Source organism: Globicephala melas, chromosome 16, assembly GCF_963455315.2.
Source record: "Globicephala melas chromosome 16, mGloMel1.2, whole genome shotgun sequence".
NCBI classification, from domain to species: Eukaryota; Metazoa; Chordata; class Mammalia; order Artiodactyla; family Delphinidae; genus Globicephala; species Globicephala melas.
This window is the reverse complement of record NC_083329.1, coordinates 34,620,072-34,645,893: the sequence shown is the minus strand read 5'-3', so window position 1 is coordinate 34,645,893 and position 25,822 is coordinate 34,620,072. Positions and strand designations below refer to the sequence as shown.

The 25,822-nt window shown below is 39.4% G+C and overlaps 1 protein-coding gene across 2 annotated transcripts in view; it reads left to right on the top strand.

The window, feature by feature from the left end:
- The window catches only part of HECTD2 (HECT domain E3 ubiquitin protein ligase 2), a 77,107-nt gene extending 63,011 nt beyond the window's left edge, over positions 1–14,096 (top strand). Inside the window, exons 17-21 of one of the 2 annotated variants that reach the window (XR_009559243.1) lie at positions 470–557; positions 645–751; positions 9,464–9,579; positions 10,100–10,290; positions 11,622–14,096. Coding sequence is in view for 1 of the 2 variants with exons in the window: in XM_030865071.2 (XP_030720931.1) it covers positions 470–557; positions 645–751; positions 9,464–9,579; positions 10,147–10,290; positions 11,622–11,742 (576 nt within the window). In the remaining variant the exon portion in view is untranslated. The remainder of the gene's footprint in view (positions 1–469; positions 558–644; positions 752–9,463; positions 9,580–10,099; positions 10,291–11,621) is intronic. The other variant, XM_030865071.2, reaches the window with a different exon arrangement.
- The last annotated feature ends 11,726 nt before the right edge of the window (positions 14,097–25,822 follow it).

Sequence of the window (25,822 nt, the reverse complement as noted above, 5' to 3'; positions counted from 1 at the left end):
CCAGGCACCTGGCCTATGTCCTTGACTCAGTTACTTTCTCAGAGCTTTTCAGCTTCTAACAACAAGCGCCCTCTGTCGCTTCAATGCAAGAAGCTAGAAGCAGAAGCTAACCGACCAGGCCAAAACTCTCTCACTTCCACTCCCCTGACAATAATCAGGAGGTGGGAATTATAGTAATCCACATGGCTCCAAAGACCTGAGTGCTCCCCTAACTGCCCGCGCAAATTTTGTTAACATCAGTAAAGTATTTAACTGTATTCAAGAGGGTTAAGGCCCTACTTTTTTACCCCAAAATGCTTCCACGACTCTATTCTTAATACAAATATCACAAAAGCCTAGCCATTCTGTAGTTTGTATATTTAGAAGAGGGGGGAAAAAGTTTTCTTTTTAAATTTTACAAACCTGTTCACTGAAGTCTGTTAATATATCAGCATACCAATAAATACACTGTGTTGGAATCTCCCATCAGGTGTTTCAAGAAGAATTCGGAATAATTAAGTCCTATAATTTAAAGCCAGGTGGTGATAAAATTGCAGTTACCAATCAAAATAGGAAAGGTAAGTTAAAACACGATTTATTAATTAAAGCGCATTAGTATTTGCCATTTACTTTTACTACTTAACAGATATAAAATTGTTTTCCAGAATATGTACACCTTTATATTGACTTTCTTCTCAACAAATCCATCTATAAGCAGTTTGCTGCATTTTATTATGGATTTCATAGTGTGTGTGCTTCAAATGCCCTAATGGTGAGTTTAAAACTTCATGCTTTCAGTTAGGTTTTGTAATACTATGATATTGACAAATAATTCCTTAAATATTTTAGTAGATAGGCTTTTAAAATTTAAAAAAAAAAAAGATTTCTAGGGTTTTTTTTGTTTTGAGGAAAATAATAAAGATTTTTTTTAACATCTTTATTGGAGTATAATTGCTTTACAAAGGTGTGTTAGTTTTTGCTTTATAACAAAGTGAATCAGCTACACATATACATATATCCCCATATCTCCTCCCTCTTGCGTCTCCCTCCCACCCTCCCTATCCCACGCCTCTAGGTGGTCACAAAGCAACGAGCTGATCCTGTGCTGTGCTGCTGCTTCCCACTAGCTATCTGTTTTACGTTTGGTAGTGTATATATGTCCATGCCACACTCCCACTTTGTCCCAGTTTACCCTTCCCCCTCCCCACGTCCTCGAGTCCACCCTCTACGTCTGCGTCTTTATTCCTGCCCTGCCTCTAGGTTCTTCAGAACCATTTTTTTTTCTTTTTTTAGATTCCATATATATATGTGTTAGCATACGGTATTTGTTTTTCTCTTTCTGACTTACTTCACTCTAGGTCCATCCACCTCACTACAAATAACAATTTCGTTTCTTTTTATGGCTGAGTAACATTCCATTGTGTATATGTGCCACATCTTCTTTATCCATTCATCTGTCGATGGACACTTAGGTTGCTTCCATGTCCTAACTATTGTAAATAGAGCTGCAATGAACATTGTGGTACATGACTCTTTTTGAATTACGGTTTTCTCAGGGTATATGCCCAGTAGTGGGATTCCTGGGTCATATGGTAGTTCTATTTTTAGTTTTTTAAGGAACCTCCATACTGTTCTCCATAGTGGCTGTATCAATTTACATTCACACCAACAGTGCAAGAGGGTTCCATTTTCTCCACACCCTCTGCCACATTTATTGTTTGTAGATTTTTTGATGATGGCCATTCTGACTGGTGTGAGGTGATACTTCACTGTAGTTTTGATTTGCATTTCTCTAATGCTTAGTGATGTTCAGCATCCTTTCATGTGTTTGTTGGCAATCTCTATATCTTCTTGGGAGAAATGTCTATTTAGTTCTCCTGCCCATTTTTGGATTGGGTTGTTTGTTTTTTTGGTATTGAGCTGCATGAGCTGCTTGTATATTTTGGAGATTAATCCTTTGTCAGTTGCTTCATTTGCAAATATTTTCTCCCATTCTGAGGGTTGTCTTTTGGTCTTGTTTATGGTTTCCTTTGCTGTGCAAAAGGTTTTAAGTTTCATTAGGTCCCAATTGTTTATTTTTGTTTTTATTTCCATTTCTGTAGGAGGTGGCTCAAAAAGGATCTTGCTGTGATTTATGTCATAGAGTGTTCTGTCTGTGTTTTCCTCTAAGAGTTTGATAGTTTCTGGCCTTACATTTATGTCTTTAATCCTTTTTTTTTTTTTTTTTTTTTGCGGTACGCGGGCCTCTCACTGTTGTGGCCTCTCCCGTTGGGGAGCACAGGCTCCAGATGCGCAGGCTCAGTGGCCATGGCTCACAGGCCCAGCCGCTCCACGGCATGTGGGATCTTCCTGGACCGGGGCACGAACCCGTGTCCCCTGCATTGGCAGACGGACTCTCAACCACTGCGCCACCAGGGAAGTCCTTTAATCCATTTTGAGTTTATTTTTGTGTATGGTGTTAGGGAGTGTTCTAATTTCATTCTTTTCCATGTAGCTGTCCGGTTTTCCCAACACGACTTATTGAAGAGGCTGTCTTTTCTCCATGATATATTCTTTCCTCCTTTATCAAAGATAAAGCAACCATATGTGCATGGGAGTATCTCTGGTCTTTCTATCCTGGTCCATTGATCTATGTTTCTGTTTTTGTGCCAGTACCATACTGTCTTGATTACTGTAGCTTTGTAGTATAGTCTGAAGTCAGGGAGCCTGATTCCTCCAGCTCCATTTTTCTTTCTCAAGATTACTTTGGCTATTTGGGGTCTTTTGTGTTTCCATACAAACTGTGAAATTTTTTGTTCTAGTTCTGTGAAAAAATGCCATTGGTAGTTGGATAGGGATTCCACTGAATCTGTAGATTGCTTTGGGGAGTATAGTCATTTTCACAATGTTGATTCTTCCAATCCAAGAACATGGAGGAACATCTCTCCATCTCTCCATCTGTTTGTATCATCTTTAATTTCTTTCATCAGTGTCTTATAGTTTTCTGCATACAGGTCTTTTGTGTCCTTAGGTAGGTTTATTCCTAGGTATTTTATTCTTTTTGTTGCAATGGTAAATGGGAGTGTTTCCTTAATTTCTCTTTCAGACTTTTTCATCATTAGTGTATAGGAATGCAAGAGACTTCTGTGCATTAATTTTGTATCCTGCTACTTTACCAAATTCATTGATTAGCTCTAGTAGTTTTCTGGTAGCGTCTTTAGGATTCTCTATGTATAGTATCATGTCATCTGCAAACAGTGACAGTTTTACATCTTCTTTTCCGATTTGGGTTCCTTTTATTTCTTTTTCTTCCCTGACTGCTGTGGCTAAAACTTCCAAAACTATGTTGAATAATAGTGGTGAGAGTGGGCAACCTTGTCTTGTTCCTGATCTTAGTGGAAATGATTTCAGTTTCTCACCATTGAGAACGATGTTGGCTGTGGGTTTGTCATATATGGCCTTTAGTATGTTGAGGTAAGTTCCCTCTCTGCCTACTTTCTGGAGGGTTTTTATCATAAAGAGGTGTCGATTTAAATATGACAAAGGATCTGAATACACATTTTTCCAAGTAAAATACACAAATGTTCAAGGGCATATGAAAAGGTTCTGGATATCATTAGTCACCAAGGAGATGGAAATCAAAACCACAGTGAGATTCCACTTGACAACAATTAGGATGGCTAAAATCAAAAAGTGAGGCAATAAGTTTTATCGAGGATACACGGAGAAATTTGATCTCTCATATGGGGTGGAATGAAGATAAAATGGCAAAGCTGCTCTGGATAAAGCTCTGGGAGATCCTCAAATATTAAACCTAGAATTATCATATGACCCATCAATCCCACCTAGGTACACGCTCAAGAAAATGAAAACACATGTTTGATCAAAACTTATATATGAATTTTATAATAATGTGATTCATAGTAAGCAAACGGGAGAAACATCCAAATGTCCATTAACAGGTGAATAGATAAACAACATGTTTTATCCAATCAGTAGAATATTATTGTGACATAAAACAAAGGAAATATTCACACATAGTTGTCTCTTGAAGAAATTATGCTGAGTGAATGAAGCCCTTCAAGAGGCCATGTATAATTCTTTTAATATGAAAGAGCAGAATATGGAAATAGAAAGTAGAGTAGTGGTTTTCTAGGCTGGGGCATTGGAGGAGGATAAGAAGATTAGCAATGATAGCTAAAGGGCAGAGGAGTTTCTTTTTCAAGTAACAAAAATCGTCACAAATTGTGGTGATAATTGTGTGTATCTGCAAATATACTGAAACCATTAAAATGTACACTTAATGGATGCCTTCTAAAGTATGTGCATTATATCTCCATAAAGCTGTTAAAATAAATCAATGCATGAAGTATTTTGCAATGTAAAAAAAAAAAGTGTTGAATTTTGTTGAAAGCTTTTTCCGCATCTATTGAGATGATCATATGGTTTTTGTCCTTCAGTTTGTTAATACGGTTTATCACATTGATTGATTTGCATATATTGAGGAATCCTTGCATTCCTGGAATAAACACCACTTGATCATGATGTATGATCCTATCAATGTGCTGTTGGATTCTGTTTGCTAGTATTTTGTTGAGGATTTTTGCATCTATGTTCATCAGTGATATTGGCCTGTAGTTTTCTTTTTTTGTGATATCTTTGTTTAGTTTTGGTATCAGGGTGTTGGTGGCCTTGTAGTATGAGTTTGGGAGTGTTCCTCCCTCTGCCGTAGTATGGAAGAGTTTGAGAGGGATAGGTGTTAGCTCTTCTCTAAATGTTTGATAGATTTCGCCTGTGAAGCCATCTGGTCCTGGGCTTTTGTTTGTTGGAAGATTTTTAATCACAGTTTCAATTTCACTGCTTGTGATTGGTCTGTTTATATTTTCTATTTCTTTCTCGTTCAGTCTCGGAAGGTTGTGCTTTTCTAAGAATTTGTCCATTTCTTCCAGGTTGTCCATTTTATTGGCATATAGTTGCTTGTAGTAATCTCTCATGATCCTTTTATTTCTGCAGTGTCAGTTGTTACTTCTTCTTTTTCATTTCTAATTCTATTGATTTGAGTCTTCTCCCCTTTTTTCTTGATTAGTCTGGCTAATGGTTTATCAATTTTGTTTATCTTCTCAAAGAACCAGCTTTTAGTTTTATTGATCTTTGCTATCATTTCCTTCATTTCTTTTTCATTTATTTCTGATCTGACCTTTATGATTTCTTTCCTTCTGCTAACTTTGGGGTTTTTTTGTTCTTCTTTCTCTAATTGCTTTGGTGTAAGGTTAGGTTGTTTATTTGAGATGTTTCTTGTTTCTTGACGTAGGATTGTATTGCTATAAACTTCCCTCTTAGAACTGCTTTTGCTGCATCCCATATGTTTTGGGTCATCGTGTTTTCATTGTCATTTGGTTCTAGGTATTTTTATATTTCCTCCTTGATTTCTTCAGTGATCTCTTGGTTATTTAGTAGTGTATTGTTTAGCCTCCATGTGTTTGTATTTTTTACAGTTTTTTTCCTGTAATTGATATAGATAGCATTGTGATGGGAAAAGATACTTGGAATGATTTCAATTTTCTTAAATTTACCAAAGCTTGATTTGTGACCCAAGATATGATCTATCCTGGAGAATGTTCCATGAGCACTTGAGAAGAAAATGTATTCTGTTGTTTTTGGATGGAATGTACTATATCAATTAAGTCCATCTTGTTTAATGTATCATTTAAAGCTTGTGTTTCCTTATCTATTTTCATTTTGGATGATCTGTCCATTGTGAAAGTGAGGTGTTAAAGTTCCCTACTATTATTGTGTTACTGTCGATTTCCCTTTTATGGCTGTTAACATTTGCCTTATGTATTGAGGTGCTCCTATGTTGGGTGCATAGATATTTACAAGTGTTATATCTTCTCCTTGGATTCATCCCTTGATCGTTATGTAGTGTCCTTCTTTGTCTCTTGTAATAGTCTTTATTTTAATGTCTATTTTGTCTGATATGAAAACTGCTACTCCAGCTTTCATTTGATTTCCATTTGCATGGAATATCTTTTTCCAGCCCCTCACTTTCAGTCTGTATGTGTCTCTAGGTCTGAAGTGGGTCTCTTGTAGACAGCATATATACAGGTCTTGTTTTTGTATCCATTCAACCAGTCTGTGTCTTTTGGTTGGAGCATTTAATCCATTTACATTTAAGGTAATTATCGATATGTATGTTCCTATTCCCATTTTCTTATTTGTTTTGGGTTTGTTATTGTAGGTCTTTTCCTTCTCTTGTGTTTCCCACTTAGAGAAGTTCCTTTATCATTTGTTGTTGAGCTGGTTTGGTGGTGCTGAATTCTCTTAGCTTTTGCTTGTCTGTAAAGCTTTTAATTTCTCTGTCAAATCTGAATGAGATCCTTGCTGCGTAGAGTAATCTTGGTTGTAGGTTTTTCCCTTTCATCACTTTAAATATATCCTGCCACTCCCTTCTGGCTTGCAGAGTTTCTGCTGAAAGATCAGCTCTTAACCTTATTGGGATTCCCTTGTATGTTGTTGTTTTTCCCTTGCTGCTTTTAATATTTTTTCTTTGTATTTAATTTTTGTTAGTTTGATTAATATGTGTCTTGGCATGTTTCCTCTTGGATTTATCCTGTATGGGACTTTTTGCGCTTCCTGGATTTGATTGACTATTTCCTTTCCCGTGTTAGGGAAGTTTTCAACTATAATCTCTTCAAATAGTTTCTCAGATCCTTTCTTTTTCTCTTCTTCTTCTGGGGCTCCTGTAATTCAAATGTTCGTGCATTTAATGCTGTCCCAGAGGTCTCTGAGACTGTCCTCAATTCTTTTCATTCTTTTTTCTTTATTCTGCTCTGCAGTAGTTATTTCCACTATTTTATCTTCCAGGTCACTTATCCGTTCTTCTGCCTCAGTTATTCTGCTATTGATTCCTTGTAGAGATTTTTTAATTTCATTTATTGTGTTGTTCATTATTGTTTATTTGCTCTTTAGTTCTTCTAGGTCCTTGATAAACGTTTCTGGTATTTTCCCCATTCTACTTCCAAGATTTTGGATCATCTTTACTATCATTATTCTGAATTCTTTTTCAGGTAGACTGCCTATTTCCTCTTCACTTGTTAGGTCTGGTGGGTTTTATCTTGCTCCTCATCTGCTCTGTGTTTTTCTGTCTTCTCATTTTGCTTATCTTACTTTTTGCAGGCTGCAGGTTCGTAGTTCCCGTTGTTTTTGGTGTCTGCCCGCAGTGGCTGAGGTTGGTTCAGTGGGTTGTGTAGGCTTCCTGGTGGAGGGAACTGGTGCCTGTGTTCTGGTGGATGAGGCTGGATCTTCTTTCTGGTGGGCAGGACCACGTCCGGTGGTGTGTTTTGGGGTGTCTGTGACTTTATTATGATTTTAGGCAGCCTCTCTGCTAATGGGTGGGGTTGTGTTCCTGTCTTGCTAGTTGTTTGGCATAGGGTGTCCAGCACTGTAGCTTGCTGGTCGTTGAGTGGAGCTGGGTCTTAGCGTTGAGATGGAGATCTCTGGGAGAGCTTTTGCCATTTGATATTACATGGAGCTGGGAGGTCTCTGGTGGACCAGTGTCCTGAGCTCAGCTCTCCCACCTCAGAGACTCAGACCTGATACCCGACCGGAGCACCAAGACCCTGTCAGCCGCATGGTTATAAAGAGTTCCACGGGGCTTCCCTGGTGGCGCAGTGGTTGAGAGTCCACCTGCCAATGCAGGGGACGCAGGTTCGTGCCCCGGTCCAGGAAGATCCCACATGCCGCGGAGCGGCTGGGCCCATGAGCCATGGCCGCTGAGCCTGCGCGTCCGGAGCCTGTGCTCCGCAACGGGAGAGGCCACAACAGTGAGAGGCCCGTGTATCACCAAAAAAAAATATATATATATATATATTTATAAAGAGTTCCACAGATATGGCTTGAAGTCTATAGACAAATCATTGATCATCAACTTGTATTGTCCTCTTCCCTCACAGCCTGGATACAAACCTCCAAGCTCATTTAGATTGATGGCAGAATTCAGTCCCTTGTGGTTGTGGACTAAAATTCCCATTTCCTTGAAGACTTGGATGGGGTGACTCCCAGCTCTCTCCGATTCTCTCACATGCTCCCCTCCATTTCAAAGCCAGCAGCAACATGTACTTGGAAACCCTCTGGCTTCCTCTTCGGCTACCAGCCTGTGAAGACTCTTTTCTTCTTTTCTTTTCCTTTGTGCTTAGTCTTGTTTCACTTGCTCATAGGGGCCGCGTGGGGAGGACTCACGCCAGGCACTTCACAACAGAGTCCCTAGTCAGTTTTCTAGTTTTTAAAGTCAGAGCTAGAAATAAAAATAGTTCTCTCATTTCAGCCTTAATTTTCTAAAGGGAAAAAAGACCAGTCAACTCCATTCCCTCCCCACCCCACTCCACCTTACACTATGTCTTATGCTATGGCTTTTAAGGCTTTAAAAAATTTCCTCAAGCAGCGTGGATGAAGAGATCCCAAGGGCTCCAGGTCTTTAATACTGCAGGGCAAAGCACAGAAACTAGTCAACAATAAGCTCCAGGGCAAAAGCCACACCTTCTTACTGTTTAAGGAACAGGTTTATAACTGCTTCCTGCCTCTTCAGGGGTCCCCCCAGCAACTCTTGAGTTGCCTTTTACCCACAGGATGTAGTTTGTCACCAGAGTCATGGTGGACTCCAGTTGGTTTGACTTTTTCTTAGCCTTGTGAGTATGGGTCAGTTGCCGTTGAGAAATGTCGGAATTGTCATAAGATAAAAGCGTGTTTTCTCTTCACCGCTGCTCCCCTGGGCACACTCCATCAAGCCATTTGCACCTCCATGCAGTTTTATAAGGGGGGTTGGGAGCAAGGTCTTCAATGTGAATTATTTTGCATAGGAGAGAGCTTCTTTTAGAGTGATCTTTGTCTCATGTTTATTGAAAGTACCTTTGGAAATGGAGCACCTGTTGATTTCGAATTGAGTTTGGTCTGTGACGCACTATAGTTATGGGGGTGGAGGGAGGGAAAATAAATAAATAGCATAGCAGGTCTCTGTTTTTAAATTGTAATCTCTTTAGGTGGGAGACAACCTATGTAAGTGAAAAAAAAACGAGTGAACAACACAAGACAGACTAACCTACTACTCAAACTCTACAGTGTACACAGGAGGCTTTATGGATGTTGGAACCAGGCATGTCAATAGATGCTAGCGTATTGATAGCTGAAAGAGTTTCAGGCTGGGTTTCAGGGAAGAGTTGTAATTTGGACTTATGCTTAGTCATCTGCTTGTTTTTCTAGCAAACTGCTAATTGCTATTATTTGCAAAAGGGGGAACCTAACAGTTTGACAAGATTTATAAACTTTCAGAAGCAAAAATACCTTACCTTAGTAGGAAAAATATGAATGGAGATTTTTCTTTAGCAAAAATGGTTTGATTTACTATAAGAACGTCATGATTTTTGTTCTTTGGTTCAGTGAAAATAGTTCCAATTTCACTTTTTTCAATCATCACTTTTTCTTATCATTTTTGATAAATAATCATTGGCAGCTGCTTCGTCCAGAAGAGGTTGAAATTCTGGTGTGTGGAAGTCCTGAACTGGATATGCACGCCCTGCAGAGAAGTACTCAGTATGATGGCTATGCGAAGACCGACCTGACTATACGGTGAGCTTTTTTTACTTCTGAGAGTGAGGGTGCTGAAGAGAGAATGAAAGAGAGTGTGGTTCGTTTATTTGCATAACTTACAATCTTTGAATCAAGTTAAGTCAGCTGAAATACTGTACAGCCCACACTGCTTTATTTTATCTCTTGAAAATAATGTGAGAATATTAAATATGAAATCACTTAGCAGTCCCCTTAGGAGAAAGTAATATAAGTAAGTTTCTACAAAAGCATAGAGATTTGACTTTTTTTTTTTTAATTACTTTGGTTCTAGAATTGCAGGGATGCCATGCTTATAAATAGCCTTTTAATAGCACTGTGTTGAAAAATAAGGAAAATTATATAGGAGAAAAATGGCTTTTGTACTCTCTACTGTTGGACTATTTTTATAATGATGTTAGTCAAAAATCTAATTTATATCAGAAGCCTGTCATTCCTCAATTTCACATTAAGGGTATTATGTACCTTTAAGGGAAGTTGTTTCCCTAGAGCTTACTTTATATTACTTTATTCTGATCTGCAGGATTTTTGTCAAGACATTTTATATAAATATCCTTTGGTGTTCTCTAGATACTTTTGGGATGTTGTGCTTGGATTTCCTCTTGATCTTCAAAAAAAGTTGCTACATTTTACCACAGGAAGTGACAGAGTACCTGTAGGAGGAATGGCTGATTTGAACTTTAAAATCTCAAAGAATGAAACTTCTACTAACTGGTAAATTTCCAAATTGTAATTTTTTTAATCTGTAGGTTTGGCTAATAATAATATGTTTGGAATTAGAGGATTCTTTGATTCTGAAATGGTTTTCATAGAAAACTCTTGGGAGTAAGCATGGCTTTGAAATAAGAGAGACTATGGCTTAAGGTTCTGTATGAATTTTGAGAACTACCAGTACGAACTGATAATAATTCCTGTGCATCAACTTTTTACTTTGATAAGTCAACTGCTTTGTAGTTGCTTCCAGAATCTAGCTTGCTTTTCATAGATTATCTAACCTTCATTTTTACTTAAAGGTGTTTTTTATTTAAAATACTAAGGTGAGTTTTTGGCTGTTATAATTAGTTCTTGTGCTGGAATACCACTAGTGCTAGTCTTTTTTTCTTTATCTAGTGCTCTTTGCATATGAAAGTGATGCCGATGATGGCTTTAAATTATTTTCTATAGTGTTGATGGGTTAATGCTAATCTACTTACTTCTTTTCCCAATCTCCTTGTAATTTCTAAAGCTAATTTGAGTAGACACTACTTTGATTATAATCATTTTTTTCTCCTGCCCCATATATTCCCTGAGCTTTGTCAGTTCTTCCTTTCATAAATTAGAACTGAAATCTGTCCTTTCCTTTCTCACCGCCACCGACAGCTGTTCTGATGCTGTGGAGTTCCTAAAGACTGAGGGAAAGGGTCTAAGAAACCTGTAGGAATTTTGAATAAAGATAACAGTGTCATCGGGTAGAGGGTTGGGAGAGCTGAACAAAAAGATTCAGAGGATGAATGTTGCTTGTACCTTGAGGACAGCAACATGAGGAGCATGGGTATCAAGTGTCCCAGAAATGTTCTTTTTATTATTTTTTGACAGTCAAGACTAAAAAAGTAGTAACAGTTATATTATCTACTATTCTGCTGGGTGTTTTATGTAGACAGCTCTTTTCATCTTCCCACCCATTCAAATAGTTTGCCTTATGATGGTGATGAGGCAACTGAGATTTGGAGACATGAAGCCGCTTGAACAAGGTCTCACAGCCAGAAAGTGCAGGAGATGGTATTCAAATTCAGATTTGTCTGACTCCAAAAATAATGCCTCTAGAATATGAGTTTTGTGAGAGCAGGGACATTGTCTTGTTGGTAAACCCAGCCCCAGTGTCTAGAATGGTGCCTAATACACAGCAGGTACTCCAAAAGTATTTGTTCAGTAAAGGAGTGGATGAGTCATCTCATTATAGTAAAATAGATTTGAATGTGTGTATCCAGGTACTTTGAAAGTTGCTTACCAGTCATTCTGTGTTTGTTTTAGGACTTGGTATCTTTAAAAAAAATTTTTTTCTCTAGGTTGCCTGTGGCCCACACCTGCTTCAATCAACTTTGCCTTCCCCCCTACAAGAGCAAAAAGGACCTGAAACAGAAACTGATTATTGGAATTTCAAATTCAGAAGGTTTTGGACTTGAGTAACCTAGAAGACTTGAAATATATTTTATATGTAGCATTCACTTCCCTCTTACTGTGCCTTTAACCTTTTCATGTTTCTGTCTCAAAACACCTTGACAAAGCTCACCAACTTTAAAATACTGATTTTTTTTAAATCAAATATGAAGTATGTTCAGTAGAGGCATGGTTTTCTAAAAACACAACACTGCTTGAGTGAGAAAAAGACCAGATGGCAGAGACAGGTGTGGGTCCAGTCCCTCTTTTTTATAGCACTTTATCATTCTCCATAAGTAGTTGTCACAGGTGTTCCACTGGGAAAGCATCGTGCAGTAAAGAATGCACAGATGACAGAGTGGAGCCCAGTGGCACCTTGTGCGCTGCTAGCACACGGTAGCAACACAGATAGCTACATTATCATTAATGTAAGGCATGTAGCCATATTTTCATATAGCGGTTAAACAACAGTATAATTGCAAATGCAATTTACAGGGTTTTTTGATATACTGGCTTTGGTCCTCTAAGATTCTTTTCAACCATTGCTGAAAAGCATGTAAATAACTACATAATAGCCTGAGAATAATGGGATTTTGATAGTGCCATTTATTGCTAAAGATTTATTTTTACAAAGTAAATTCAGGGTTTTAGATGTGTATACAGCTTTTACAAATCAATAAAGATGATTGTACAAGAGTGTAACTATTTTCAGATTAATTGGATTCAAGGTTATATTCTTTTACATATTGTTAGTCTGCATGCATATGCGCAGTAAGCTAGTTACTTGGAGCACTCTGTAATATTTGTATAATCATTTCTTCTTAAGGGTCAGAATATTATATAGAAAGGAAGTAGAATTGACTAATCACTGATAAATTAAGTCAATCACAAGCACAAAAAAAGAGAACTGTTTTTATATATACTTTGATTGATGTACAAGACTTATTTCTAATATTTTTTGATCACCAGTTGTACTGAAACACTAATTTTTGGAAAAAAGTAGGATAAGATATTTGACAAAAGTGAATACAATAATATTTGTGTCCAAATGACGTAGCTTGGTGTAAAAATAAAGTTCAACATTTTGGCCGAAATGTTTGTTTTCCACTGGATTCTGAATATAGCAAATTCAAAAGTACCCTTTTTGGAGTTTCTTAATAAAGTAGCATGTAAAAGGAAACTGCATTTTTTAAGTCAGACAGTAAATGGTTTTCTTTTTAATTTACAGCAAATGAAGCAGTTTTATTAGCATGTTATAGATATTTCCAAATCAAGAATTCTCTATTATACTTTGATAGCTTTCCTTCAGAAAACTCTGAATATATATTTGCAATAATAATGAAGCCAGCACTTAGTACCAGCACATGGTTCACATGCAAATAATACTTTCCCCAAATTTTTTCTGAGTTACACTACTATCTTCCTACTATGCTTCCTACACCCCACCAGCAGAATTCTTTTAGGGTGGAGGAACTAATCAGCTTGTTCTGCTTTTTTTCTGAAGCCAACTTGTGAATCTTAGAGGAAAAGGAGTTAGTTAGTTTACTGTTCTCTTGAGACAGAAGTGACTCCGCTTTTCCACTTGGACATACTATTTAAAGGATTTTTCTTACAATTTTTGGAACACCTAAGATTTAAAGGCATGTTGGTTTTGTTTTGTTTGCTCTGTTTTTAATCCATATGCAAATAAAACTGCTTCTCTCTTATACTGCTTGAACTAGAAAGTAAGATTTTAACATAGGTTACTACTAACTAATAAGCACAAAAGAATCATGTGTAAGAAACCAGATTTAAGTGTTTTAAATAAAATGTAAACAAAGTTTTTATTTGGTAGAGACGGAAAAATTGTGTTGGTTTGGTCTGCATGTTTAATGATGTGCTTTGTGTATCAATAGCTATGTCATTTTTAAATAAGAAGTACACAAGCCAAATTTTTAAATGACAGAGTCCATAAATAACTGGAAAATTTTTGTTGTCTGTTGTTGAAATTTATAATCATTTATCACTAAATTGCACATTGCCTTTATTTATTTATGCTCTGGTTTTGGTTTACAGTGTAATTAATACCTCATTTTTTAAAAGAGCCACTACTGTTACATTTCGTTAATTTAAACAGCTAGAAAATTCATATAGTTGCTTTTTTTTATATATAATCTGTTAATGAATTCTTGATTTTTGTATCTGCCACAGTAAATTAAAGCATTGCACAGTATTTATCAGTATTTACAAAATGTCCTGTCCTTTTTTAATCTTTCCTTAATTAATCATATTTTTGTCTGTATGATCAGAAGTTTTAACAGTCCCTCTTTTTTGTACAAATGTGTATTGTATTACGTTGTTAATTTCTGGATAAATTTTTTTCAGATATTAAAGTTATATAATCAGCCAGGCTTCAGTTCATTTTTTGAACATTAGGCAATGAATTAAAACCACAAGTTTAAAATATCAATGCAAACTACTCTCTTTGTTACACTGTCTCTTAAACTGGTGCTGAGGAAAATTGCTAATACATACACCTTCAAAAGATATGTGTTGTTGACACCAAATGTAACTAACTTCTAGCATTATTTTTCAGTACAAAACAATGTGTAGCCAATGGCTGTATGATCACAGATATTCCACCAAATGAACGTTATACCACCATCAAGGCCACCTAGAAATGAACTAAGTATGACATTTCATTGGCCACCGATAGACAACTTCAGATCTTAAGTATTCCCCTCCAAATCCATTAATTTGGCCCTTTTTTCCCGTATTTTCTATGCTTAATGGAAGAAGAGAGGAGATTATGAGAAAGTAGGAGAGAATGTCATGGGTGATGGATGGAAGAAGAAGGTAGCTGGGTGGAAGACTAAGGAGAGTTTTCACAGGGGAGGGTACAAGATCAATTCACCCAGACCACACACAGCCTTTAGTCCAGTGAGTGGTTAAGAACTGTGCTTTGGAGCCAGACTACCTGGGTTTGAGTTTACTGTTCAATAGTTGTGTTTCCTTGGGCAGGTCACTTAATCTGCCCATGCCTCAATTATCAAGTGAAAATAATTTATAAAATGGAAATAATAAACCTATCTATCTCTCTGATAGGGTTCTAGGGAAGAATAAATGAATTAAGATGTGTAAAGCACTTACACAGTGCCTGGCATATAGTAAACCAGATAATGTGATGCCAGAGGAACCGTGGTACCAATGGGATTACATCTTACAACCACTGCTTCTGAAGCCTTCTGGAGGTTTTTGACTCTCAGACATCAGGTGTGACCGCAGATTAAAGAACACAAAGTGTTTCTGAGGCATTAAAATTGTGTTAGGAGAATATTCTTATTCTAGAAACAATGCTTTAGGATTTATCCTTATAGATGTCTCAGTAGGCAAGGGCTTTTAATACTGTTTTGCAGATGTGTAACAAGATGTCATTTTAAAATTCAAAACTAAATGAGCAGTTTATTTTTTTAGCATCTTTGAGAATAATTGCTTTACAATGTTGTGTTAGTTTTGAGTAGTTTATTTTTAATGAAACATTTCAAATATAGAGAAAAATTTCAGAGATTAACTTAATAAAACATCACATCCCCACACTCAGATCTAACAAATGTTAACATTCTGCCAGATATTTTTTAAAAAATTAAAAATTAAAGATGCAGTGGCAGCCCCTTTTTGTGCTCCTCTCCAAACCCAACATACTCACTCTTTTCCCCATTAAGCTGCAGTTGGTGTGAATCCTTCCCACACTGTCTTACATTTGTACTACACATGTGTCTCTCTAAACACAGTTGACCCTTGAACAATGCAGGGGTTGGGGTCACGACCATCGTGCAGTCAAAAAATCCAAAATCTGCATATAACTTACGTGGTTCCTCTGTATCCACAATTTGCCAACCTCAGATTCAACCAACTGCAGGTCATGTAGCGCTGTAGTATTTACTGTTGAAAAAATCCGTGTATAAGTGGACCCTCACAGTTCAAACCCATGTTGTTCAAGGGTCAACTATATAATATCGTTATAGTTGCATATACCATATATCATACTCTCCCTATCTTCACACAACTTTTTATACTCAGTATTGTCTTTTCTAGATTTATCCCTGATTATACATTAATTCACCCATTTTAATGCAGAATAGAATCCTGTTAAATGAATATACCACAGTTTGTTGATCCATCCTCCTAAGAACTAATGTTTCCATGTTTTCTCCAGTGTGGCCCAGGCTGTGATGAGCACCTTGCCTATACTAAGTATGCATGCACAGTCCCCCAAGGTTGCAGCCCAGGTGTGGAGTGGCGGGATCACAGGCTGCATATCTTCAGCTCTACCAGGTATCATCCAGCTGCTCTCCAGAGTAGTGCTTCCAGCATGAATTTCCACATTATAGGCGTTGTAATTCTCCACGTTCTCCCAACACCAGGTTTTAGTAGATTTTTTTTTTTGCTAATCTGACCAATGTGTTTTAATTTGTCTTTCCAAAATTGATGATGTTGCACATTTTTGTATGTTTACAGGCCATTCAGATGTCTTCTGTGAATAGCCAGTTCAATATTTTTTGCCTAACTTCTATTCTTTTCCTCATTGATTTTCAGGAGTTACTTCTTTATTCTGGACATTGATCCTTTGTTAACGGTTATGAGCTACATTGCTTCAGTTTGAATCCCAGATCTGTCAATGACTATGTGACTTTGGACAAATTACTTAACATCTCTTGACCTCAGTTTACCTGTCTGTAAAATAAAGAAAATAATAATACATAGCTCATAGAATTGTTAAATAAGCCTAGGTAGAACAGAAGTATATATGTGTGTGTATATATATGTATATATCTTTTATATAAATATAAGTAATGTGTGCATATATATGAATTAGATATATAGATATATGCTTATACATAAAACATATATATACCTATATGAGACATATTTAACATAAATGTATATAAATAAAGAAGTGCTTATATCATGCCTAACCTATAATAAGCATTATGCGTTTGGTATTATTACTATTACCTTATTATTATAGCTCATGCATTGCAGAGATCTAGTTGTGGCCAGACTTTTGTCTTTTATAATATGAATTTTTAATACACTCCATAAAATATTATTCTATATATTAATAGTTTGTTTAGATTTAACCACGTATTTATAGTTTCTTTGCACACCATTCCCTCTTCTATCGTTCTTCACAGCCACCTCTGGGATCAATTTTTTTCCTCCTAAATTACATGTATTAGAAGCTGTTTTAATGACAGTTTGTTGGTAATAAATTCTTTTTCCACTTGTCTGAAAATGACTTTATTTCACCTTTATTCATGAAAGATAGATTCATCAAGCATGCATTTCTATTGTGGTGCTTATTGTTTTCTTAGGCATTTTTTTTTTTTTTTTTTTTTTTGCAGTACGCGGGCCTCTCACTGTTGTGGTCTCTCCCGTTGGGGAGCACAGGCTCTGGACACGCAGGCTCGGCAGCCATGGCTCACGGGCCCAGCCGCTCCGCAACATGTGAGATCTTCCCGGACCGGGGCACGAACCCGTGTCCCCTGCATCGGCAGGCGGACTCTCAACCACTGCACCACCAGGGAAGCCCTCTTAGGACTTTTAATGTATAATCCACTGTCTTTGAGTTTCATTGTTGATAGGAAGTTAGCTGTCAGTATAATTGTCATTCCTTGGTAGATAATCTCTTTTACTCTGGCTACTTTTAAGATATTTTTTTTCTCCTGAAACTGCAAAACATCAAAGACGATGTGTATATTGTGTATTTTTTTATCCCTCTTAGGATTTGTTATGGTTCTTGAAACTAGGAATTTCTTTCAATTTTAGAAAACTCTTCAACCATTTCCTCTTTGAATATTGCTCTTCCCTCTTCCCTCTAACCTCTCCTGTTAAACATAGGTTGGACCATCTCACTCAACCATTAAATCCCTCTCGGTGCCTAAACTGTTGTTTAACCAATGTTTATTTCAGTGGTTGTATTTTTTATTTCTAGGAATTCTTTTTGTTCCTTTCCAAGTCCACCTGCTCTTTTTACATACTGTTCTTTCTTTCATGTGTTTTTTTAAAAATAATTTTCAGCATAATTATTTGATACTCTCTTTTAGATTGTTTTACTCTTCTCAGTTCTCGAAGTACTAGTTCTTGTTTTGTTCATACACTGGCTCTCATAGTGATTTGGTTCCTTGAGTGATTTATAATTTTTTATTTTTGCATTTTTTATTTCATTTTGTGCCCTGAATGGCGCAAGCGCCCCTAGCAGAGTAGTTTCATGTTGTTCTCAACCAAGGCCCTATGGGTTTCCCACACCAATTTTTTTTCCTTGGATTAGGGTTTCTTCCCCACTTGTGTAAATTTGGACCCCCTCACCTAAGTGGTACAGGTTGGGGGTTATGAGTAAAGTTTTTCTATCCCCTTTTCATAGACGTAGTAACCCTTTTAAACTCTAGGCTTTATGAAGTGGGATCAGCTATGGCTCCTCACCTTGAATAGGCTTAAGGCATATCTGTTGAATTCATGTGGGCATTAAAATCCATTAGAGAGTTCATGACCCCCGTGAGTCACCTAATCCTGCTTACTTCTTCTGACTTTTCATTTCTTCCTCATTTCCTATAACTGATGACTTCCCTTCTTCCCTTCCTTTTAATCTTGGACATTTATATCTTAAGATTTTTGTAGTTATATGTTGCCCCAAATTTATAAAAGTTTATAGTAGTAAATGGCCTCTTCCCTTTCATCTCAGCCTATAAGGCCTGCCCCTTGGTTTTTTTTTTTACCCTATCCAATGCATACAACTTTTAAATACATTGTTCTCTGTAGATTATCTGCACCAATGTTTATTTATTTGTTAATTTGACATTTGTGTATTTAGTGCCTCTTATATTTCAGCTGGAGGCTGATCTTCAGCTCCATACGTCATTTGCTTATTCTTTACAAACATAAGAAGCAAATGTAGTTCTGAATACTTACCTTGTAAAGCATTAAAATGTGTATCATAGCAAGAAAATTTCTCCAGGACTTACATGACAATTATACAAATCAATGTTTTCCTGCCATTTAGATATTACAACTCTGATATACATACCATAGAAGCATTAGTCACCACTGAGTTAAGCTGCTAGATTTTTTTGGCAACCCAACTTGACATTTTCTATGTACGCACACACATGCGCACACACACACACGTTGTGATAGAAAAAAATATAGACTTATTTCAGTAGGGTTCCTCAAGGAGCATAATCTTGTGCTGTGTTTCCACCTGCAAATAGACCAGCTCTGCTCATAAGGCCTTCAGTATGCCTTCCTTAGGTGTCTATTTCTGTCACTGGCAATCTTATTCTCCTGATTCGCTTGGCTTGTAAACATTGGTCTCGTTTTGACTTTTCATTCTCTTTAACCTCATGTCTGCAAGGCTCATCTTTATGCTGTTTCTCAGGTTTGACCCTTCTTTCTACTACATTCCTACAGACCCCTTCTTAGTTTAGACCCTCAGTCCTTCATAGCTGACTGGCTTCTCTGACTATAGGCTTACTCTTCCCCATTTATCCTAAGGTCTCTACTGTTAATCTTTATAAAATTCTGTTCTTACCACGTACCTTGGTATCAAGTGCTTATCTGACCTCCCAACTCCAAAGCCTAGCGTGTGTTCCACTTTCATTTTGCATATTCCCCAGTACTGGCTTCCAAAAGGATCGCTCCTTTACTGTCTCCCGAGCACACCCTGCACTGTCACATCACTCCTCAGCCCCGTGCTTCTGAGGTGCTCAGGTCTCCTGCACTCCAAACTTCCCCAGAATAGAATTTTCTCTCCCCTGCCAAACCTTGTCCTGAACTACCACCAACCCCCAAACAAAAAAGCTAGCTGGAAGGCGTCTCTCCCTCTTTTTCACACCCATCCTACCCATCTTCATTGCTCAGGTGGCTCTTAGTATTTTCAAACTTGCTGTGGTTCATTGTGTGCATATCAGCAACTTGAGAACAGAGGCATTTCCTGTGTCCCCACCTAGCACAGAACGGGATCAGTCAACTCAGATAAAACCCTACCTGACTTGTTGACTTGACTGGGCAGGTGAAACACTCATCAAATCAGTGGAGCAAACCAGAAACCCGCCTGAGTTTCATCTTTCATTTGTAGCCTCTTGCCCTGATTCTTACAAACCTGCTGTCATCCTGGTTGTCCAGGCTTCAGTGTGTCAGCCTCAGGGAAATGCCTGTGAACCCCCGTCTACGACCATGTTCCCATCAGTCTAGGCCGGCCTTTCCACTCCCAACACACAGAGCCTTAGCCTGCCCACCTCCAGTTACCAAGTGCTCGTTCACCAGACGAAACAAAACCAGTGAGCAGCAGTGCCATTGTGCATTAACTGTGTAAGGGGGAAAAGGTGGTTGCAGAATAGCTCTAAGGTATCATCCAACTTTTGAGGGTGCGTGTGTGACTGAGGGTGAATATATATGAATGTGTGTATGTTCTGAAAGATCATATCACACTTTGTTAATAGTAGCTATCACTGGGATTATACATGATTTTATTTTTGTCTTTTTGCCTTGTTTGTTGTGTGTTTCTTTTTAATTTCTCTGCAATGAACACTTTGTAATAAGAAAAGAAACCATTTTGTTTAATTTTTTAAACCAGTTATCCAGTACCTCAAGCATCTATAGAATATTACTTGAAGGAGCAGAGATGGATGTTTATTGATCACCTGTGGTGTATGAGGTACACTATTTCACGTTTCATTTAATCTTTACAACAGCATAAAATTGATGTTATCATCACCATGCTGTAGGTAAGGAATTGAAACTCAGAGAGACCTAGAAGCTTGCCCAAGGTCACACAGGCGTCAAGGAGCCAAGGCAGAATTTGAACTCATGTCTCTCTGACTCTAAACATCACGATTTCCCATTTCATATGCTCCCTCAGCTAGTGAGGCTTTCCAGAAACTCCCAAGCTTGAACTATTCTGCTAGGTATGGATAAAACACGTTCTCCTTGTTCGGACCAGGAGTCAGTCAATGTGAACTCTAGTCCTGAGTCTGACACTTAATGGCTGTATAACCTTAAATGATTTTTTTGCTTCCTTTTTTGTCTTCCGAAAAAGTAATAGATATCCTTAGAATTTTAAAATGTAGTACAGATTAGAATTTGCTCTGGGTCAAGGAAGAAATTAAGTCTATAATAAGGACTACTTAGAAAACCATGACGGTGGCAACACTATATATTTGATCACCTAGGTTATAGGCAAAGGGTATTCATGAGGAAATTTATAGCTCTAAATATTTTTATTACTAAAAGATAAAATTAATAAATTCAACAAATAAACTTTCAGGGAAAGGGGCAATGGAGAGGGAACAAAGAAAAACAAAGAGAAGAAGATAAAAGCATCAATAAATAATTCAATTAGAAAACATAGAAACAGTATAATTGCGGCATAAACTCAAAAGGAGATTTGAGCTTGAAAAAGCTGATAAAATCTATAAACTTCTAGCAAATATTAATCAGGTAAAAAGGAAAGACACACTAGATTAGAAACAGTAAGCAGTTGCAAATAAGCAGGGGTGTGCCATGGAGCGTGTTGATCCTACTCAGCAGACATTCACCCCACTCAGGCTCTCCTTCCAGGTCTGCTCTGTCCCTCACCCACCCTCTCCTCTGACCTCCACTCTGCTCACACCACCCTGGAGAACGCTCGGTCACACACAGTCGCAGGCTGGATTCTCCGGACGCAGGTGCTGACATGAAGTTTGGGGGCACACGAAGGTTACTGGGAATCAATACCTGTGAAAGGAAAAGGAGAGGAAGCAGAATTGGGCAGTGGGAGAGGTCAAGCTGTAACACAGTCCTGACAAAGCAATGGAGCCAATACTACTGGTCAGAGTTGTCCTCTCTTGGGCCGAAATGGCCAGCCTTTCTGTCAGGCCTCAGGCAATCAGGCAGCCCCTTGGAAGGGCTGGACATGGGGCGAGGCAGCTCTCCGCAGCTGAAGCCAACCCCGAAGGAGCTGACAGCCAGGACTCTCTGCTGACTGTACTTCCTGGCCCTGGGCAGCAAGGCCTTCCTTGGGGGCGTGGTTCTGGAGGCCTGCAGTCTACCTCTTATGGCCACACCTGACTGCCAGTGAGTCGGAGGAATGTGGTCCCGCTGCCTAAGAAGAGGGAGAGCCAAGTGTGGTGGCATCTGGCAACCAGACAAGATCTCAGCACGTTCTCCAAACCGACTTTCCAAAGGAGCCTGTGCTTGGGAGTTACCTGATAAGAGCAGGCAGTATGATCTTCATTTAGCCGCTGGTTTACCCCACCTGCTAGGACCCTAAAGGGATCGGGGTGGCAAGCACAGGACCTAACCCTAGCAATAATGTCTGTAAAGTGCCTGGACAGGAGGTGCCCGATCAATGCGGCTTCCGTCTCCAGCTTTCACAGCTGGGTGGGCTTCTTCCAAGAGCATGACCAGCCCCACTGGAGCCCCGCTCATCACTGCTCGGAGTGATTTATTAAGTAAAAGGAGGAGATGAAAATGGCCACTGGGTTACACAACTGCCCTTGTTTATGTGTGGGCCTGTCAGCCTTGACCTCCGAGATACCAAGGGCCTACAATCACTTTCAGGTCCAAGAGAAAAATCTGGAGACCTAGAAATAAATCCCCCACTTTGTACCAAGTGACCTACTTTTCCCTTTTGACTGTCACTTCTGAGGTTCCCGTGGTCAGAGGAAAAGTTGGGCAGTTCTATGTGTAGGTCACAGATGCCAAGCACTCTTCTTTGACCCCTTACATGAGAACATTAGGAAATTCCAGCCAAACACAGGTCCTGAGCATCCAAGGAGGTTGAGAGTTAGCTCCTGGTCATCTGGAAACAGGATTGGGTACCACGGCACCTCCCCAAGCAGGAAACCTGGCTGGCTACCAGCTGAGGTGTGTGAGGAAGGGCCTGGCTGGATGGGCAAATGTGGGCCCTCCCCTCCTCCTGCCACCCCTCAGTGGTGCCCAAAGCTGTCATTCCCCTTAGGGAGCCCAGGAACCATCACAGAACCAGGTGGAAGAGACCATCTCAGCCCTGCTCAGGCCCTAGCCCACTCCGTGACCTTGGGCAAGTGACCTCACAGAGCCTCCGTGATCCAACCATTAAATGGAGCCAGAATACTAAGTCTCCCTACCTCTCTGGTGGCCTTGTAAACCAGGAGGTCCATGTGCATTCTCTGGAGGTCACTGGGCTCTTCTCTGTCATTTTTCTTTTTTATCTTGATAACCTAAAATGATTCCCACAAGTCGACTGGCTACTTCCTGGTCATCTGGAACCACAGATGCGTCATGATTTAAGTAAGACACAGCATTTGTGTTTCGATCCAAGGAAGGGCCAAGTGTCAGCATGCTAGAGACAAACGAATGGAGGTGTCCTCGTTTCCTATTGCTGCTGTAACAAATTACCACAAACTTAGAGGCTCAAAACAGTACATATTTATCATCTTACAGTTCTGGAGATCAGACATGTGAAATGGATCTTAATAGGCTAAAGCCGAGGTGTCAAAAGGGCTGCATTCCTTCCGGAGGCTCTAGGGGAGAATTTGTTTCCTTACCTTGTTAAGCTGCTAGAGGCTGCCCGCATTCCTTGGCTCATGGCCCCTTCCTTCTTCATCCTCAAAGCCAGCAGTGTAGCACTCCGACCCTCCTGCTTCCTCTTTCACTTATGAGAGCCACTGTGATTACATTAGGCCCACCCAGATAATCCAGGATAATCTGCCCATCTCAAGATCCCTAATTTAATCATATCTGCAAAGTCTCACTTGCTATGTTATGTGAGGTAACATTCACAGGTTCCTGGTATTAAGGCATGGACATCTTTGGAAGCCACTATTCTGCCTACCACAGAAAGTTTTCCATTGTCCAAACAGTCCAGTTGAAGGCAAAATGGACAAAAACAAAATAATAAGGAATGGTTAGAATAGGGAAGTGCATCTTCCATTTATTCACTGATTTCCTACAGCAATCCCTATCGTTCCTGTGATCTTTTTCTTTAACTATAACTGAAGTATTTAAAAACTAATTTCAGATATTCTCCATTTCCTAAATACAGCAGAAACAATACTGAAAATGAAAGAAAAACAACAACAAAAAACAAGCTTTATATACTTCATGGTTACCTCCTTTTTCTAGATTCCCTAATGCATTAAGAAGACCTCTTCCTGTTAAAAGGAATGAAACAAATCAATATGTGTTAACGCGGACAGATATCCAAAACAGGTGGTTAAGTATGAAAAACAGCCTTCAGAGCAGCATGTTTAGTGTGATCCAATTTCCATAAAAGTCATAAGATTTATTTTTGTTTTCACATAGAAAATACCCACAAGAATATAAACCAAACTGTCAACTGTGTGTTCGCCCGGGCGCTGGGGCCAGCAGGAAGGAGGCAGCCATAGAACTCCAGGAGACTTTCACTTTCTAAATCATCATGTCTGTAACGTTTAATTATAGTTATATGTATTATATATATTATAGTGTACTTAAAATCGTAAGTTTGCATATATAATATATAGTTACTGTGTATTATATCAATATAAAAATATGACATAATACATATAACATATCATAAATAATATAATTACATAATATGATAGATATAATAAACTCTTCTTACCTTTTGTAACTATGAAAAAATAGAACAGTGCTTATTTGTGTTTAAAGACTAAGGGGCGCTTCTAAAATACAGCTTTTTCTGGAGAATAGCGTCAACCTGAGTTTCAGTATTCTGCCCAACTGATGTGAGCCCAGCCTCACCTGAGTGCTGTCCATTCCCTCCTTTCCAATTCTTCCTTAGAAATCTTAGCTCTGCCCCCAGCCATTGCAATCACAGGGCATGTAGGTCAGGTAATGAGTAACCAGGGTTTATTTCCTTTGGAAAACAGTACATTTGGGCAAAATAGGCCAGTTCCCATTCTTGATGGCAGAATCCTAGAGCTTTCTCGAGGGGAGGGACACTGAGGTCACTGAAAGCCAGGGCCCCCCATTGTACCCTGGGGCCCACAGCTAGGTCACCAGCTAGTAAGCACTAGTACTGGGATGCAAGCCAGGTCCATGGGACTCCTGAAGTCATGTCCTTGCCACTTGACTGCCCCCGGTCAACCACTGAACATGGTCCTCCCTGGGATTCCAACGTGGGGCTCCAGAGACTGGCAGAGCCCAGATGTGCAGTAATGGCCCCACTCATGCCCCACTTCACCTTGGGCTGGGACACTGGTGACCACAGGGAGTGACTGGGAGCATTTGTCACTCACACAGCCCAGAGATGCACATGTCACAAGTGGCTGGGCTGCCCCTGCTGCAATGCACTGCCGTCTTGATGAGCTCTTGGGTGGATTTCGGCTCCTTAAATATGGAGTTTTACAACCAGGCCACTTTCTTGACTGACCTAAATATGATATGACTCATGGATCCCAGGATGGTTCTGGCTAGTGAGACTATCAGTACAGACAAGCGGGCGCAGCTTCCAAACATCACTGGGGGGTGGGGGTGTTTATATCACGTACCAAGCATCACGTGAGCTGGAAGACTCACACACAGAAAAGCCTGAGACCCACCCAGAGGGTCAGGACAGGAGGTCCCAGGACACAGCGGCAATTGCCCCAGGGCTCACAAGTGGGCAGGAATCTAGACAGAAAGGTAGCCCAGCTGGTAACCAGCTTGGAAATGCTGCCGGGCATTTTCTTCCCAGACTCTTTGCTGGTATTGATGTGGCCACCATCCCCTCCCCCAACCAGGACAGGGCAAGCAGTGGTGGATGCTGGGGACACATAACGTTGGTGAGCAGGGTAGAGCTGCTTCTGTGTGACACCCCCAGGGTGTCACCACCTGTGAGTAAAGCCTGACCCCAGGAAATCACCAAGCTTTGTCTCCAAGGAACTTGGATCCCGGCGCCACACCACGTGGGTCCAGCTACTGCCCTGCTCCGGCCCTTGAAAGCTGGAAACACGTGCTTTGTTCTGTGGAGGTGAGATGAAGAAGAACTGGAGCGTCCACTCCAGATCAGCATTCTTTTACCACTGAACTGTCTCCTCCAGAGCCGCCTACAGTTTTGTTCTCATCGATCCCAGTTTTCAAGGACTCACCAGTGGGGGAGGACAACCAGCTGTTCTCTGTGCCAGAGGGG